Source organism: Microcaecilia unicolor, chromosome 9 (assembly GCF_901765095.1).
Source record: "Microcaecilia unicolor chromosome 9, aMicUni1.1, whole genome shotgun sequence".
NCBI classification, from domain to species: Eukaryota; Metazoa; Chordata; class Amphibia; order Gymnophiona; family Siphonopidae; genus Microcaecilia; species Microcaecilia unicolor.
This window is the reverse complement of record NC_044039.1, coordinates 105,544,629-105,563,658: the sequence shown is the minus strand read 5'-3', so window position 1 is coordinate 105,563,658 and position 19,030 is coordinate 105,544,629. Positions and strand designations below refer to the sequence as shown.

Genomic DNA, 19,030 nt, shown 5'->3' with positions numbered 1-19,030 from the left:
CGGCCTTTTTGGACCTCTGAGCCCTTCCTATGCCCAGGAACTATTGACCATTTTTGGGTACATGGCCACTAGAGCTCCCTGGGTCGTAGAGCCTTTTGACCTTGTGACGGCTGTCTTTCCCTCCAAGTCAACAAGGGTACTGAGTGGCTTTCTGAAGTGTGCTCGATGCAATAAGACTGTTTTAGATACAGACCTCCATAACTGGTAAGTTCAGAGCACCGGGACATAGTGTAGCCTTTGCCTGCGCATGCAGCAAGAACCCTTAAAGCCTGCAGAGACCCATGTGAAAAAGTTTTTGGTTCTGCATAGACATTGGTAATCTGCATGGAGCATGACTGGGGATTTAGCACTCAACACAGAATATGCATTGACATCGGGTGCGCTAATGCAACATCGAGATAGTCTGACATTGGACTCAGTACCGCAACTTTATAAGGACTCTACGTCCTCTTTGTTGGTGTTGGGTGTATCAAGGGACCTACAGCTTAAAAATCTAAGTAGGATTGTTCTCCTTCTAGGCACTCTGCCAACATGTCCCCTGCATCAGTGTCCTCAATGCACAGTGACTGCTCGCCTCCTCTCCAACTTATTTCTCATTGAGAACCTTCTCCTACACCTGTTTAGGCTATAACGTGGGCTGCGTCCACACTGGTTTATCAAGTGGTACCATTGCCTAATCTACAGGAAGAAATCCTGGCTATGCTCAAGGATGAGCTCTCAGGGCTACTGCATTTGCAGTCTATATAGGCTTACAGGGTGCTTTCATCAGCCCAGCCTGTCGATACATCAGAGAGACAGTCACAGGAAAGGTCCCATACATCAGCTCGGCGCCGAACATCAGAGACAGCACAAGCCTGACTGACCCTTGCGTCAACATGGCAGAAGAACTTCTCCAACTTTGGAGACTTGCCTGCCTTTGATGCACCTCAATGCAGAGCCAACACTCTAGTCAATGTTCTCTTCCATGTACTTCCCATGAACAGTGCTTTGAAGAGTCAATCAAACCTCTCCTGGGAGATGGATCAGAACTCATAGGACCCTCCTATGGCATCCCATCTGATTCTTCTACACCATCTAAGACACATAGGTCTCCTCCAGAAAGTATATCTTTTCCTGGCTTTATCTATGAGATGGCTCAAGCTATCCTTTCATATTAGAGACAGAGGAAGAACTGCTTTCAGAACTCTTTGAGGTTCTAGATTGATGCTCCTAGAGAAGGAATCACTATTCCACTTCTGACAATTATGAAAAATACTCTAATCAAAAGCTGGGAGACTCCACTGATGGTTCAGATTGCCCCAGATAAAAGTGATACAGTGTGTAGAATACAGAAATGCACTGGGTTTGAGAAAACTCTTACCTCATCATCATGCCATAGTTGTGGAATCTGCTTTAAAATGTATGTGCAGTACAAGATCTCATGCAGAGATGCTAGAACATTGGACTCTTTTGGCAGAAAAACATTTGTCTTCAATGCTAACCAATTGCATATTAGATTATCAGCTTTATTCCACAATTTACTTAAAATCTCTAATGCAGAATGCTCTTTCTTGGACAGAATTCCTTCCCCCTGAGAAGGCTGATGAATTCCATAAGCTTCACAGGAAACTTGTGGATTGTTGTAAACATCTGGAACAGCAAGCCTTTGATATTTCTTCACACATTTCCACCTTAGGAGTAGTAATGCAACATCTTTCCTGGCTTAGGGTCTCTGACCTCGAATCTGCTGTCTGGGAGCATCTAGCAAACATCCCTTGTTGAGATAATTTGGTGACAGTTGAGAAAGTGGTTGGCTTAATTAAAAAAAAAACATACAGATACTATAAAATCTCCATCCAGACCACAGGCTTCTGCTATCTCTTGTAGAAGATTTACAGGAGAATTTAGACGCTCTAGTTACCATATGTCTAAGTGTCATTACGCTCCTCCTCCTCCTCCACGTCAAAGGACTATTCCACCTCAAAGGACTATGTCCCAGTGTTCATGTCCAAGTCAGAAACGGAGTCTGAATCCTAGACGACCCCTTAGTCTAAAAAAACAGCCCAGTTTTTGGCTCCTTCCTAGAGAGCATCACCACCGTACAATAGAAGAGGCCTAATGGTTAGTGCAGTAGGCTGAGAAGTTGTGGAACTTGGTTAGATTCCCATTGCTGCTCTTTCTGACCTTGGGCAAGTCACTTGACTTAAGTACAAAACTTAGATTGTGAGCCCACTAGGAACAAAGAAAGTACCAGTGTGTAATATTTGTAAACTGCTTTGGTTATACACACAGAAAGGCGTTATGCCAAAATTCATGATCCTCCAACCGTTGGGTGCTATGCATCATACAGCTCAGTTATGTTCTACATTGGGGGAAAAAGACCTCCCGACCATCCACCAGGAGTCTCGTTTCAACTCCCTACAGATGACACTATTTTGAGAAGAGTTCTCTACCATCCTCCAGTAGAATGCAGTAAGAAGCAGTTCTTCTGTTGGACAGGGGTTGAGGGTTTTATTCCAATTCTCTATCTGCAAGACTAAACAAGTTGTACTCAAACATTTTGCATGATTTCCCTGGGATCACTGCTTCCCATGATACAACTAATGACTGGTTTTGCTCTCTAGATCTCAAGGAAGCATACATGCACAAAAAGTTCCTCCGCTTCCGCTGTAGGACTCTGCATTATCAATACAAGGTCTTACCATTCGGCTTGGCTTCAGCTCCTCGGGGCTTCAAGAAGTGTCTGATAGTGATAGCTGCAACACTTCACAGGTGGGGGGCATATACGTCTTCCCTCTTGGGAGTCGGCACCACACCTCCATTCTATCTGCCATAAAGATCCTAGAACTCCTTGGTTTGTGATCAATTACCTCAAATCACATCTTCAACCAGTTCAGACCTTAGAGTTCATATGGGCTCCCCTTGATACTACTCGGGGCCGAGCCTTCCTTCCTCAAATGAGGGCAAACATACTAAATCTCTGCAGTCAGTTGTTCAAATCCACCCAAGTATCTGCTTGTCAGATGCTCTGACTACTTAGTCGCATGGCTCTCAACAGTCCATGTAACACCATTGGCTTGACTCCCACTTCCAAATTCTTCAGTGGATGCTCTCCTCTCAGTGGTCCAAAGCCATGGGATTATTCTCAACCTGTATTTGAGCCACTACACAGCTATTCCACTCTCTCCACAGTGGTAAATGTTGACCCAGAATCTCACCCAGGATCTTCTGTTTCAGCCCCCTCCGCACCACAGATCTCTCCATGGTAGGTTGTGGTTCTCACCTCGATGGTCTCCATATACAGGGTTCTTGTTCCCCACGGGAGAAACTACATCATATCAACCTCCTGGAATTGCAAGTGGTCTGGAATTCCCTCGAAGCCTTCCAAACCTGCATTGTCAATCAGGTAATACTCATTTTCACAGACAACCAGGTTGCGATGTATTACCTGAACAGGCTCTTACCACCTCTGTCGTCAAGCAACCCAGATATGGACTTGAGCAGCTTCTCAAAACATCTGTTTACCTAGCTGGCAAAGTAGCAGACAAATTGAGCAGAGTCCTTAAGTCTCACAAATGGTCCCTCAGCATTTACATAGTAAACATAGTAGATGACGGCAGAAAAAGACCTGCACGGTCCATCCAGTCTGCCCAAGAAGATAAATTCATATGTGCTACTTTTTTTTATTTGTACTGTCTTCTTCAGTGCATAGACCGTATAAGTCTAGCCAGCCCTATCCCCGCCTCCCAACCACCAGCTCTGGCACAGACCGTATAAGTCTGCCCAGCACTATCCCTGCCTCCCACCACCGGCTCTGCCCAGCACTATCCCTGCCTCCCACCACCAGCTCTGACACAGACCGTATAAGTCTGCCCAGCACTATCCCCGCCGCCCAACCACCAGCCCCAGCACAGACCGTATATGTCTGCCCAGCACTAGCCCAGCCTCCCAACCACCAGCTCTGCCACCCATTCTAGGCTAAGCTCCTGAGGATCCCTTCCTTCTGCACAGGATTCCTTTATGTTTATCCCACGCATGTTTGAATTCCGTTACCGTTTTCATCTCCACCACCTCCCGCAGGAGGGCATTCCAAGCATCCACCACCCTCTCCGTGAAAAAATACTTTCTGACATTCTTCTTGAGTCTGCCCCCCTTCAATCTCATTTCATGCCCTCTCGTTCTACCGCCTTCCCATCTCCGGAAAAGGTTTGTTTGCGGATTAATACCTTTCAAATATTTGAACGTCTGTATCATATCACCCCTGTTCCTCCTTTCCTCCAGGGTATACATGTTCAGGTCCGCAAGTCTCTCCTCATACGTCTTGTAACACAAATCCCATACCATCCTCGTAGCTTTTCTTTGCACTGCTTCAATTCTTTTTACATCCCTCTTCAATTCTTTTTACATTTCTGTAGTTTGTTGAATATTCCAGCAGTCTCAGAGCAATAAGCTTCCCCACTTTTGTTCCAGGATATATGTTCCCAATCACACAGTCCTGGATGCCATCTTGCTCCACTGGGGAACAGACTTTTTATACACTTTTCCCCTACTACCTCTCATAGAGAAAACTCTTCTCAAACTGTGTTGAGACTAAGGGACCATGATTCTAATTGCTTCCTACTGGCCATGTCAAATCTGGTTCTCTTCTATAGTTATCGTCCAAGGAACCATTGAGGTTAGATCCTTTTTCAGCCCTATTAACACAAAGAGGAGTCCCTTTTCCGTCCAGATCCTTACTGTCTAGCCCTGACAGTTTGGTTCTTGATGACATAGATTTACATTCCTTATGTTCTCTAGGATACTCCTAGCCTCTAGGAAACTACCTACGCAGAAATGGTACCATTTCAAGTGGTAAAGATACTTCGTCTGGTGTGCAGCCAAAGCTCTCAACCCTGCTAGGAGCTCTCCTTCCCTTATGGAGTACATAGTAACATAGTAGATGACGGCAGAAAAAGACCTGCATGGTCCATCCAGTCTGCCCAACAAGATAAACTCATATGTGCTACTTTTTGTGTATACCTTACCTTGATTTGTATCTGTCATTTTCAGGGCACAGACCGTATAAGTCTGCCCAGCGCTATCCCTGCCTCCCAACCACCGGCTCTGGGACAGACCGTATAAGTCTGCCCAGCACTATCCCCGCCTCCCACCACCGGCTCTGCCACCTAATCTCAGCTAAGCTTCTGAGGATCCATTCCCTCGGAACAGGATTCCTTTATGTTTATCCCACGCATGTTTGAATTCCGTTACCGTTTTCCTCTCCACCACCTCCCGCATTTCACATTCTGGCCTCAAAACTAACTCAGAGTACACTTGAGTGATATTAGCATGTTTCACTTCAACCAGTTTTTGTTCTTCCTTTGATAGTAAGATTCATGAAAGATTTATTTCATACAAAACATCCAATTAAATCACTACCTATGTTTTGTGATCTTGATGTCATCCTAACAGCTTTCATGAAACCTCCTTTTGAAGCACTTCATTCCTGTTCTCTGAAGTTCCTCACATATAAGGTAGTTAGCTCTGCCAGAAGAGTAAGTGAACTTCAAGCCCTTGCGGCAGACCCACCTTTACACTAGGTTCCACCATGATAGGGTTTTGAACCAACCCCAAAATCAGTCCATTGTACTTCTGTCGTCTTGCCTGAGCCACACACTCATCCTGGAGAAGCAGCACTGCATACCTTAGATTGCAAGTGTGGTCTAGCGTATTATCTGGCGTGTAGAAAACTTCATACGAAGTCCTCCCAGCTTTTTGTATAATTTGATCCTAACAAATTAAGATGTATTATATCTACTTGGCTGACTGTCTGTATCTCCTACACATATAGTCAGGCTGGGCTGACCCTTCATGGCCGGGTCACTGCTCACAATGCAAAAGCCATGGTGGCTTCAGTTGCCCATTTCCGCTCTTCCTTCATTGAAGAAACTTGCAGTGTGGCTACATGGTCTTCTATCTAGGCTTTCACTGCTCACTGAGCAGCATTCTAGGTAGGATAGATGGTTTGGACAAGCAGTCCTTCAGAATGTTACTACTAAATTCAACTCCGCCCTCTGGCCCTTTTTTTCCACCAGGCTCACTAACTACTTGCCAAAAACTCATTTCTGTCATGAGCTTGGTACCTGGTGAGTCTCGCACATGAGAATATTATGCCTGCTTTTCCTCAGGGAAAGCTAAATTATTTACCTTTAGCAGTTGTTCTTGGAGGACAGCAGGCATATATTCGCACATTCCTTCCACCTTCCCTTGGGTTGTCGTCTTATCTTTAGTACTGTACTGTTGGTCCCGCGCTCAAGCATTGGGCGGGATGGCACTCGTTCATGCACGGTTGAGGCGCTGTCTCAAAGATTTAAAGTGACGGTGCTGTTAACAGTGTCCACACCAGGCTCCTTGGATGACATCACCCGCATGTGAGAATATATGCCTGCTGACTTTGGCGAACACCTGCTACAGGTAAGTAACTTAGCTGCTTAGCTTTTGAGAGTTGGGCTTCATTCATTGTCAGTGCAAACAATCTGGTAAAAGGGGGTATAACCTTAAGTAAGTCAATTATGAGATAATAAAATTGAATCCTCTGTAAGGTGTGTGTTGGCCTCTCTACCTGAGGAAAACCATTTGTGGCTGTTATCAGTTTTTGATGTTTCTTTTTATTGATAGTGTTAAAATTCAATTGATGTTTATTACTCTTAATATGTAATTGCAGCCACTGTGTGATTACAACCTATTCCATTCTTTTCAGTGGTGCATCTTTCAGAGGATCAGGCACACTGAGGGTAATTTTATACAGTCATTTTTGCATGTATGTGACTCTTTATAAAATTTTTACCTTTGTCAAAGTACAGATGCTAACATGATTGCACGTACTTTGCCAGTTGGCATGTACCTTGGTGGAGTTTGGGCAGAGTATGGGTAGAGTTCACAAGTACATGCATAGATTATAAAATATGCTAATTCATGCATACACTTAATCTAGGCACAGAAATTTGTCTATTTTTGAGCAGGTATAAATATCCATACCTCCAATGTAAGTGCGATTTTCTGCTGCTTATGCCAGTATTTTGTAGAGACGTAAGCGCTGATGTGCCTTTATAAAATAGTGCCTAAGTAATACTTGCCCTCTTAAACTAGATATGCTCCCTTCTATATAGTGCATCACTCTGATGCTGGCAAATATATTGATGGCTATTGTAATAACTATGGAATAATTTGTTTTACATGTTAAGGTGACCTGACTAGATAGTAGCAGAGTTACAACTAAAATAGAAAAAACTGGTTATTTTTCATTTCCATGGCAAAAATCTAGGGATTTGGAATGTTGTTGTATGCATGTGTACATATGGGGGAGAGACGGTGCAATTTTTTTGTTAAATAACTGGAGATCCCTTGAAGAATGAGAAGTATAATTTTGAGCAGTTTGTTTCTCTTCATCTCCAGCTTCCCCTTTGATGGGAGCACAAAGTTTCCCCAACCTCACTACTACTGGGACCACATCGACAGTGACCATGTCTACGTCAAGTGTTACTAGCAGCAGCAATGTAGCCACTGCAACTACAGGTTTATCTGTGGGACAGTCCCTCAGTAACACCCTGACCACCAGTCTGACCTCCACATCCAGTGAGAGTGATACGGGACAAGAGGCTGAATATTCTCTTTATGGTATGTTCTGTCTTTCCAGATAAACACCAGCATCTCATCCTTCACTAGTTTCTGGTCTTTGCTGTGTGTGCATTTCTCTTTTTTTAGAAGTTGGCTTTTAGATGGAGAACGCAGTGAAGGTAGAGATTAGTCCTCTCTCTCTCTAAATATAAGCATGTCATTGTAGAGTATAAACCCAGGTTACCAGGATCAAAACCCACTGCACTAACCATTAGGCAACTCCTCCAAACTCAAAAAGGCTTTCCCCATCTGGAAGACATCATTTCCCCTGCATGTCTGGTTGTCTGGTTGAGAACATGTATTGATTCCCACTGCAGCTCCTTGTGACCTTGGGCAAGTTACTTAGCCTTCCATTGCCCCAGGTACAAAAACTTAGATTGTGAGCCCTCTAGGGGCATATGATGTGTACAGTGCTGCATACATCTAGTAGCGTTATAGAAATGATTAGTAGTAGTACTTAACCTGAAGATATCTGTGATCTCGATGGAGGCATCTCCTAACTCTCTTAAAAACAAAATAGGAAAAACAACCTGTGGAATGGCCAATGAACAACTAGTAGGGGGTGTTTTATAAAGACGCAGTGGCATTTTTAGTGTTCGCTAAATGCTAGAGACATCCATAGGAATATTTGGACGTTGCTAGCATTTAGCTCACACTTAGTTTCAGCATGCTAAAAACGCTAGTGTGCCTTTGTAAAAGACCCACATAGTGCAGTTTTATCATCTTTCCCAACTCCCTGCCCTCCCCTCAGACCTAGGTTTGGTACAGATGGTAATGCTAAGCTTTCCTGCCTGGATATGAACTTTACTGCAGTGTGCTGGCAGTGCCTTTGTATGACAGACAATTAATTGCAATGTCCTTAAAGACTGCCAGCAATAAAAGTAAAACTCTGGTCAGTGTGCAGCAGAGGTCAGCCCTGAAAAAAAAAAAAAAAAACAGCACTGCTTCTGGCACATGAGGTCAGCCTGCTCTTTCCGCTGAGGCAGCAAAAACTCAAAGGCGCTCTGATTTCTATAAGTGATTAGTTCATAAGTACATAAGTAGTGCCATACTGGGAAAGACCAAAGGTCCATTTAGCCCAGCATCCTGTCACCGACAGTGGCCAATCCAGGTCAAGGGCACCTGGCACGCTCCCCAAACGTAAAAACATTCCAGACAAGTTATACCTAAAAATGCGGAATTTTTCCAAGTCCATTTAATAGCGGTCTATGGACTTGTCCTTTAGGAATCTATCTAACCCCTTTTTAAACTCCGTCAAGCTAACCGCCCGCACCACGTTCTCCGGCAACGAATTCCAGAGTCTAATTACACGTTGGGTGAAGAAAAATTTTCTCCGATTCGTTTTAAATTTACCACACTGTAGCTTCAACTCATGCCCTCTAGTCCTAGTATTTTTGGATAGCGTGAACAGTCGCTTCACATCCACCCGATCCATTCCACTCATTATTTTATACACTTCTATCATATCTCCCCTCAGCCGTCTCTTCTCCAAGCTAAAAAGCCCTAGCCTTCTCAGCCTCTCTTCATAGGAAAGTCGTCCCATCCCCACTATCATTTTCGTCGCCCTTCGCTGTACCTTTTCCAATTCTACTATATCTTTTTTGAGATACGGAGACCAGTACTGAACACAATACTCCAGGTAAAGGAGAGAAAAGGTTCTTTGCTCACATCTGACAAAACAAGCCACTGTAAACTCCCTAAATTTGCCAGTCAAAGGCTGACTACAGAGAAAAACATAGCCATAAGAAAAAGTAGGCATAGCAAAAGAACTCATCACTCCAAACCTGCAATAAAGGGTCCTTTCACCTCAGTACAAGTGTCAGGTAGGCCCTTCTTCAGAACTTGCTAGATTTGAGGCTTCCACTAGACAGATGCCTTTACTATCACCTGAGCCCACACTGCTAGTGCCAGCACAAGCACTGTTTATGAACCAGGGAGCCCCTCACAATGATCTGCTTCAGCTTCTGTGGAATTTTCTTCCAGACATTTCACCTTCCAATCGACTAGTGATGGCAAAGAGTCTTGTAAAATTCCTCTGGATCCTTCTCACTGCCTCGCACAACCTCCCTTGATCTGTTCCCATAGCTCCTGGGGAACCTCCCCTTCGACAAAATGATGTGTGATCCAAGTCTACAATACTCAGACTGTGAAGATGCAGAAGAACAATTCTTTCCAAACCAAAATGGCATTCTGGCAGTTTCTCCAAGCCTTCCTTCTGAGGAACATCTAGAGGACCACTCGTACCCCAAGTTTCTTTTGAAGCTTTCCAAAGCCCTGGAGCTTGTTTCTTCTCCAACAGCAAGTAATGAAAGGGTGCTTCCAGTCCATTTCTCCAGGCTTCGGTGCTCTGAAAGAAGGTATTGCTCTTCCTATTCATCAGCTTCTTCAAGATCGTCAAGTTAAAAAAAAAAAAATTGGAAAACACCAAATGCCTAGAGCTGAAATACAAAGTTCTTCCAGTGCCTGGCCATGACTGCCCAAAGCTGTCCTATCAATCTGTGGTGTCCGAAGCTGCATTTAACAGATCTAAACCATCTAGGTTTTATATGCATACATCAACAGGAAACGATCACAAGATCTTGGATATGGTATGGAAAGATATGTACCAAAGCACAATATTTACCATGAAAGTTCTGGCCTAGCAGCTGCTGATCCTGTATGGTCATTGAACCCACAGTCCTAGCAGGACTGTTTACCAGGAGTTTTCAGTCAGCTTGTCAACTTAATGTCTACAAACTTCACAAGTGGTCTCTGGATCCCACTGAAACAAAAGATATCTTCATATAATGGGATCAGTCAATACTGTACTTGTTAACCTCCGAGGAGAGCACATAGTGTCTCCACTTTTTTTCACTCCATCGAACCCAGCAATGAACAGTTCATGTTTCAATTCCCTAAAATATAGGTTTATTACGCTTTCCACTTTTCCTGCTGATAACGAGTACTGCAGACAATCTCAGAACAAAGCTCTTATTATATTAATAGCTCCTCATGGCCAAGACAAATTTGATTCCCTCATCTACTATCCTTGTTGCTAGATGAGCAGTTGCTCTGGGAACTCGCCCACATTACTAACTCAGCAGGACAGGAAGCTCTTACATCCCAACATCAAGTCTTTGACTCTCACAGCCTGAATGTTGAGGTGTAGATAAAACACACTTTACTAGCCTCCCAAGAGGTACAAGATATCCTGCTGTCTTCAGGGAAACCCTCTACCAGAAAACCATACTGACTTAATTTGACAAGGTTCACACAATGGAATTCAGCAAAACACTATAACCCTATCTCAGGTGTTACTACATCTTCATCTCTGTCCAGTTTGTCAGACTACATCTCTCAGCAAATTCAACTTACCATGTTCAAATCTGAGACATGTCACTTTCTGCACATTTACACTGTTTGAGAGGCTTAGGTGCTTATTTTCAAAGCACATAGACTTACAAAGTTATTAGGTCTATGTGCTTTGAAAATGAGCCCCACTATGCCAGTGGAACCTGAACTTGGTACTAAGCAGCCTCAGATCATTAGTTGAAGTTTCCTTAAATATCTCACATGGAAAACTGTTCTTAGTGGCAATCGCCTCAGCCAGAAGAATCCATGAATTCCAGGTGTTAGTGTATTTTATGCTCCACATACTCAAGTTTTTTTCCCTCAGGAAATTAGTTCTCTGCACGTATTCCAGGTTTTTATCTTAAAAGTAATCTGATTTTCATATGGAGCAGTCGTGCTATCTACTTTTATTCTAAACCCAACCCTGGAACACTAGAAGAAAAACTTCATTTGCTGTATTGTGGAAGAGCTGTGATCTACTGTTTCCATTCTACTAAGGACCTGTACAAAACTTTGCAGCTCTTTGTTATCCAGAGCCCTAATAATTCTAGGATGTCTGCCTCAAAACAGACTCTTCATTGGGTGTCCAACACTATAACCACCTGTTATCACAAAGCCAACGTGACCCTTCCATCCAAGACTGGGCCTCAGTGGCTTTGAGGTAAAGTGGCTATCATCTTAAGCTACCCACAGGCTCTATAATAGTTATTTGCAATGCTATTATGTAGTTTTCAATAGACGCATTTACTACGTATTACTGTGTGAATGTTTCTTTCTCTGCAGATAACAGCCTTCACGTACAGTACCTCTTAATATTTTTGCATTATTAAAAAAAAAAAGACCAGAACAAATGGTGAAATATGAGAACCACCAACCACACCCATACTTCTTCTCCGGGATGCACCCATACGCAGTATTATAACTTCACTGCAGATAAAGGGTGACCTTGAGCTTCTAAATCGCTTGCAGTGTACCTGCATCTCCCCTGCTTGTTTGCAAGGAAAGTGGAGGTGCTAACCCATGTGTGAGCCTCTCTGTAGGCAGGAGGGGGAATACAGCCACATGTGCCCTCCCCTTGACCCCTTATTTCTTGTTGTTACTTTTATTTGTATATATATCTAAAAGCTTGAACACAACAAATGTAATAACATTGAACAAACTGATATGATATGGACTGAGTGAGGGAGGGAACCTTGCCTAGTATGGGAACACCCATACTTACTCAAAAAAAGCCAATAAGACTTTGGAGAGCTCTTCACACAGGCTTGTCTGGAAGATATCATCAATAGTGTGGCAGCATTCCCCTGCTGTCTATGAAGAACACTTGTTAAAGGTTAAAAAAAACACCCTCTTCTTTCTGGTTAGCATTTCATCAGTTTGAATTAAAGTTGGTACTATTGTTAGCAACAAGTTCTGGTATCTTCAGATCCTGTTGGATAAAAGAAATCTTTACTCTCTGCGGCAGCTTACAAATTCAGCAGTTACTATATCATTGGATCCTTATTCTAAATACAAATTCCTCTTTTGTGTGAGGAAATAATTTCTCAGGATTGTTTTAATATGCTACACACTGGCTTATCTACTGTTCCCAATTTTTTTTTTTCATATCGTATCAGTATAGTATAGTAGATGATGTTAGAAAAAGATCAATTGTCAGCCACTACACTCCTGGTCTGCTCAATTTTTATATCCATGCTGCTAAGGATACTTCCAGCTGGCAACAACAGTGTGACCACCTGCAAGTTTCTTCACCCAACGCGTAATTAAACTCTGGAATTCATTGCCGGAGAACGTGGTGAAGGCGGTTAGCTTAGCAGAGTTTAAAAAGGGGTTAGACTGTTTCCTAAAGAACAAGTCCATAAACCACTACTAAATGGGAAAAATCCACAATTCCAGGAATAACATGTATAAAATGTTTGTACGTTTGGGAAGCTTGCCAGGTGCCCTTGGCCTGGATTGGCCGCTGTCGTGGACAGGATGCTGGGCTCGATGGACCCTTGATCTTTTCCCAGTGTGGCATTACTTATGTACTTACTTAAGTTCTTACCTTATCCATGGTAGTCTCTTATTTATTTATTTTTTCTGTCCTCTCCTTGGTACTCCATCTTGGGTAAATGAGCTTACAAGATCCCTACTTAGTTCTTTCTGTACAGCCCCACTGTTCTTATAACTAATTTGCTCAAACATCCAGCCTCCTAGGTCCTACACATAATCTGCCACACTGACCTGGCTGTGTGTCTACCTGTGTCTGTTAAGCTTTCTAGTTATTGCAGCCTTTCAGACAAACCCAGCTGATTTTACTGTTGCAGTCTGTTAAATAAGGCCAGATGGTTGCCTGTGTTTCCTCTGAGTGCTAATATTTCATATTACCCACTTTGTTGTTCTGGTAGCCCCAACACTCACTGCAGAGTCAGTCTAAAATAGCAGTATTTATTTTTTATTTTATTTTTTGTTACATTTGTACCCCGTGCTTTCCCACTCATGGCAGGCTCAATGTGGCTTACATGGGGCAATGGAGGGTTAAGTGACTTGCCCACAGTCACAAGGAGCTGCCTGTGCCTGAAGTGGGAATCAAACTCACTTCCTCAGTTCCCCAGGACCAAAGTCCACCACCCTAACCACTAGGCCAGTGTCCCAAAATAGGATGAGAGGCAAATGTACCCATCTTCTTGTATTTCCATATATATAACCTTGATGCTTCTAATTCTAGTCAGGGGCTGCTTGTACTACAAACCTTGCTTTACCCTGTTGTCCCTGCAATTCTAACTATAATGTGCCTATGTCGCAATGGTTCATTTGCTCTCTTCATGAGGCTCCTAAGGCTAGGTAGGGTTGTCCTAGAGCTTTTAATGAAAACTTCCTTTTCATCCACCAGTCCAGAATGCATGGCTATGCTCCTCAGCCAGCAGATGGAGACAGACTTATGAGCTGTGAACCCTGCCCTATAAAAGGCATTGTGCAGCCACTTGCTCTCCAATATTTTCTGTCTCCAGGAGGTGGTGATGGACTTTCTGTGCAGAGGATTGCTCTGGTGAGGATTGGTCTGATCCCCAAATTGAGTTGTGCCACTCAGAGGAGTATTGAGGGGTCCTATGAAAATTGGATGCATTTTTGGAGTGTATGTAGTGGAGTCCAGGACTCTCCCCATACCTGGTAGACCATTGGGGATTTTATTTATAATTAGATATCCTTCCGGGGGAAGAAACCACAGGGATAAAAAGGAACAGTGGGAAGGAGCTCACTTGGCTGTAGTACTTCTGCCTCCATAGATCTAAATTGCACTGGGAGTAACGTCAAGTCAGGCCTTGGGGAAAGTGTAATATAAGCCTCATTGTCACTAGGGGTGGCACGTACAGGGGCAGAAGTAAAGTGATAGCAGCTCACCCTGAAACAGCATATCTTTGGCACCTATTGTGCATGGAGACACTGCTGAGTAAGCCAAATGCTTCTCTTGGTGTTTTGGTTGCAGAGGCAGCTCCAGGTAGGGCAGCTTTTGCCACAAGGAAACATTAGGGTGTGCAGTGCTTGTGGCTTCAGCGTTGATGAGATCAGAGGCTGTAGGCAGGCTATCAGGAATGGAGGTGGTTGCTCCCTTAGAGTCACATTCTGAAGTATACTTTAGTGAGAAAAGGGTGGGTGAGGTGGCCATCTCCTTGCTACTTAAGTTGGAGGCATAGATTTCAGCTTTTACCCCCTCTGTCTCTTGCTTCTGCCTTAGCTGGGTACTCTGCAGTTTATGGGTTCCCTGAGGGGCTCTGTGAAGGGCTTGAGCTCTTCTTTGCAAAGGTTTTTCCCTGAGTCTGTACTGATCTTCATCAGGCCCTGTTGTGACAGATATAGCATTCCTTTAGAGATCAGAGAGTGCCCTAGGGTTTTAGAGGAACTCTTGAGACTCAAGCGATCATGACTAAATTGGTAGGAGGCCTGGGATAGTCAGTGGTTCTAAGGTAGGATCTGACCTTGGGAGTTCAGTTAGTATGCTGGGCAAGAGGTCTTTGTTAGTAAACCCTGTTGGTGAGATAATGATCCTATAGTGGCTTTCAACTGAGTGATAAAGTTCTGGAAGCTGTATTTCTAAGCCCTAAGTACAGAAAATGGAATGGGGGAGTTCCTATCTTGGTAAAAATTCATAAACCTACCAAAACTTTTCCTGTCAACCAGGCAACGCACAGCCTTTTCTCAGATGAGTGGGATGCACTGAGTTGGAAGACCATGGGTAAGTTCTATACATTGGTCTTGGATTAAAAAGAAATTGCATCTGATACCTTTTGGTTATGGTGATGACAAAGACCCTTAAAGGAAAGGTTTTCCTGACTAAGCAGAGGATAATTAAGCTACAGGTCCAGAGAAGGCTTTCATGGTGAAGAGAATGATGCTTAGTATGATTCCATGTGTTCCATAAGCACCCTTTAGAGCTGTCACTTCTGGTGAAGCACTAGTCAGTGCACTAACAGTTATAAGGTAAGAATATAAGAATATCTGTACTGGGTCAGACCAGTGGTCCATCTAGCCCCGTGTCTTGTTTCCAACAGTGGTCAAGCCAGGTCACAAGTACCTGGCAGAAACCCAAATAGTGGCAACATTCTATACTACCAATCCCGGGACAAGCAGTTGCTTCCCTACGTCTGTCTCAATAGCAGATTATGGACTTTTCCTCCAAGAACTTGTCCAAACCTTTTTTTAAAACCTATATACAGGGCTTTTTTTTGAGGGGGTACTTGGGGGTACTGAGTACCGGCACCTTTTCCATTGTCTGCTAAAATTACCCCGTGGACCCCAAGTTTTAATGAAAGAGCTCAGGCTCTACACACCAATTCTTCCTTGTCATAGATTTTGTGACTGGTTGCAGGGGGCCTGGCTATTGTGGAGTGGGTCCGTCAGTGATCACTCCACCCCTGAATGGTGGCCTAGCATTTGAGTACCGACACCTTTTTTGCTAGAAAAAATGCACTGCCTATATACGCTAACCACTGTTCCCACATCCTCTGACAAAGAGTTCCAGAGCTTAACTATTTGCTGAGTGAAAAAATATTTCCTCCTATTTGTTTTAAGATGTATCTCCTGTGGTCTCTAGAGGTAAAAGTAAACCAGAAGTGGTGGATGAACCAGTGGAATCTGTGAAGGGCATGCAGTTGGAAGCCCCTGATTGATTAGTTCTGACAACAGACCAGAGTCTAGTTGGCTTAGAAGCACATTGTCTGGACCAGGTAATGCAAGAATGCTGGTCACTGACTGAGGCATCATGGTCATGGTTAATTAACCATTTGCAAGCCAAGGCCATTTGAAAGGCTCTTCTTACATTCCAACCTTTGGTTCAGAGTAGATAGTCTCAAAAAAACCCTGTCAAAGCGGTGGCACATATAATCAGAGAGAAAAGAGGGTGTGTCTGTAGCCACGGAGGGCTCCTGGTGGATGAAGTGGGCACAGTTTCACCTTTTGAGCATTGTTGGCATCTCTTATCATGAGTTCTGAGAATGTGCAGTCAGGCTATTTGAGCAGATGCTCACTAAATCTGAGAGAATGGGAGTTGTTGAAGGAGGCTTATGCTCTAATCCAGAAGCTTTAAGGAATTCTGGGGATTGGCATTCTATCTTGTTGCCAAGTTCCTCTATTCTTGTGTGCACTTTCCCTATGACCTTCCTGGGCCAAGTGTTGCAAACTGTGGTGCCTCATTCTCATCTAGTTGTTCTTATGAAACCAACTTGGCCCAGCTGTTCATGGTATGCAGACCTTATTCATCTCCAGACGGGGAAGAGGTTGACCTTACTATTGGAAAAGGGCCTTCTCATGCAAGGTCTGTTGCCAAAAGAAGATTCTTTTCACTTTTGTCTTATGGCTTGCCAGGGCTGTGGAGTTGGTACACCAAACCTTCAATTCCGACTTCTCTATTTTTCTACCATCTGATTCGGAGTCAGACTCAGACTCCTACTGATATAAGGCTTTATCTAGATCAAAAACAAATATATATATATAGTAAATTTTTATTTTGAAGCTGGAATTTGTGCAATTTTACTGATTCAGACTCCACAGCCCTGATGTCTCGACTCTTGAAAGGTTGCACCTGAAACATAAGGGCTATGTGAACTGAGTGATCACAACCCTGTTACAAGCAAGAAAGCGATCTATTTCTTAGCATACATAAGGGTCTGGAAATGTTTTTTAAGATTTGGTGTGTAGAGCATGGTTTTTCTCCTTTTTGGACTCCTGTAGCCCAGATGTAGTCGTTCCTACAAAATGATCTGAGGAAGGACTTGGCCTTGGCCTCCCTAAATGTTCAGGTGTCAGCATTGGTGTGTTTTGAGGCTGCCTAGAGGTGACATCCTTAGGGTCACACCCAGATTTAGGGTAGTTTCTTATGGGGGGGTTGCACACTTATGTCCAGTGGTCCAGTAGTTCTGCCATAGCACCTAAGCATAGTTCTGCATGCATTTGGTTCTTTACTCTTTGAACCACTGAGGAAAATGTCCTCAAAAGATCTTGCCCTGAAAGCATTGGCTTTGGTATCAGTCTGTTTTGCTAGCAGGATTTCAGAGTGCCTGTCGAATCCTTTTTATGTCTTATTGAAGCAGTGTTTCTTTTCGTAAAGTTCCCCCGTTCCTTCCAAAGGTGCTGGTGCTATTGCCATTGCTTAGGCAGGACAATTGAGATGAGTGTCACTATCTCCACCTTTTGGTTTTTCATATGGTGCTATTGCATAATCTTAAGGCAACAAATTACTTTTGCTGGTCAGATTTTTGCAGCATCTTGGGCAGAATTTCATGCAGTTTCTCCAGTGGAGATTTGTAGAGCTGCCACTTGGACTTCATTGCGTTCTTTTGCTAAGCACTACCTGCTAGTTCATGCCTGGGATGAGACTGCCTTTGGTGCCTAGGGCAGGAGTATCTTCATCCTGCCGAATGTAACGGGAGGTTTTGGTACATCCCAGGCGTTTGGTAGATGGTTTGGCTGTACTTTTTTCTTTCTAGCTTCTCCCATGTGGAGAGTTGTTGTTCTCCCCTTTCGTTTTCTGCTTTCCTATTAAATGTATAGTTTTCCTCATTTTATTTTTTTCCTGTTACTAATGGTTTTATTGTTAACCGCTACAGCGAAATGTTCCCTGTAGCAATATATCCAATAAAAGTGAACTTGAAGAAAATTTTTTTTTCTTACTTTCTAATTTTTTTTCCTCAAGTTAAACCGGCCCAATCCAAATTCCCACTCTGGAAGAATTTGTTTAGCTGTGTTCGTGTTGTAGTTTATTTTTAATCTCAAGTTAATGGAATTGTTCAAGAAGATCTCAGGGTTCTCTTAGAGGTGTACTTCCCAAAGACTAAGGACACTGGATGGTGGCCTTCCTTGAATTTTTAGCAGAGGGTTTTTTTTTTTTTTTTTTTTTTTAAATCATTTGCTATGCTACAGGAATATTGAAGATAAAATGACTGTATGGTGCTTTTTATAGGGCAGGGCTCACAGCTTTTAAGTCTATCTCCCTTTGCTGGCTTAGTGTATTCTATACTAGGGGATTGGACGTAAGGAAAGAAAATTTGCAGGTAAGGCTACGTTTTTCCTTTTATTCATTGTTGTATTTTTGAGCCTTCACATTTCCTTTCTCTCTTATAAATGAGGTACTACCAAAAGGGCAAGATTTAACCTCTTTTGGCATTATTCTTACCAAAGGTGTTACTTTTTCATCCATGATGCAAGGTGAATTATCTGGAAGGTGTTTAGATATTACCACAAAGTTTGTTTATATGACTATACTAGAGAAATGATTTCTTGATAGACAGAAATCTGGGCTTTATTTCTGCTCCATATCCATCTTCTTGACTGTCTTTAAGAAATGTTAGTTTCTCTTGTATATAGATTTCCTGGATAGCTGTCGTGCTAGCACTTTATTAGCAGACCTGGATGATGATGAAGATTTACCTGAGCCAGATGAGGAAGATGATGAAAATGAAGATGACAATCAAGAAGATCAAGAATATGAAGAAGTTATGGTATGATACTTATCCTAACAGTAGCCAGTTCTTTTAAGTAAAAGCCCAAATAACTAAGATGACGATGAAGTAATATTCAAATTTATTAC

General features: G+C 43.0%; 1 protein-coding gene across 1 annotated transcript in view; it reads left to right on the top strand.

Moving 5' to 3' along the window:
• HECTD1 (HECT domain E3 ubiquitin protein ligase 1) overlaps nucleotides 1-19,030 on the top strand; it is a 324,415-nt gene that overhangs the window by 193,159 nt on the left and 112,226 nt on the right. The window contains 2 exon segments of the mRNA XM_030215386.1: nucleotides 7,414-7,635; nucleotides 18,808-18,941. Coding sequence (XP_030071246.1) covers nucleotides 7,414-7,635; nucleotides 18,808-18,941 — 356 coding nt within the window.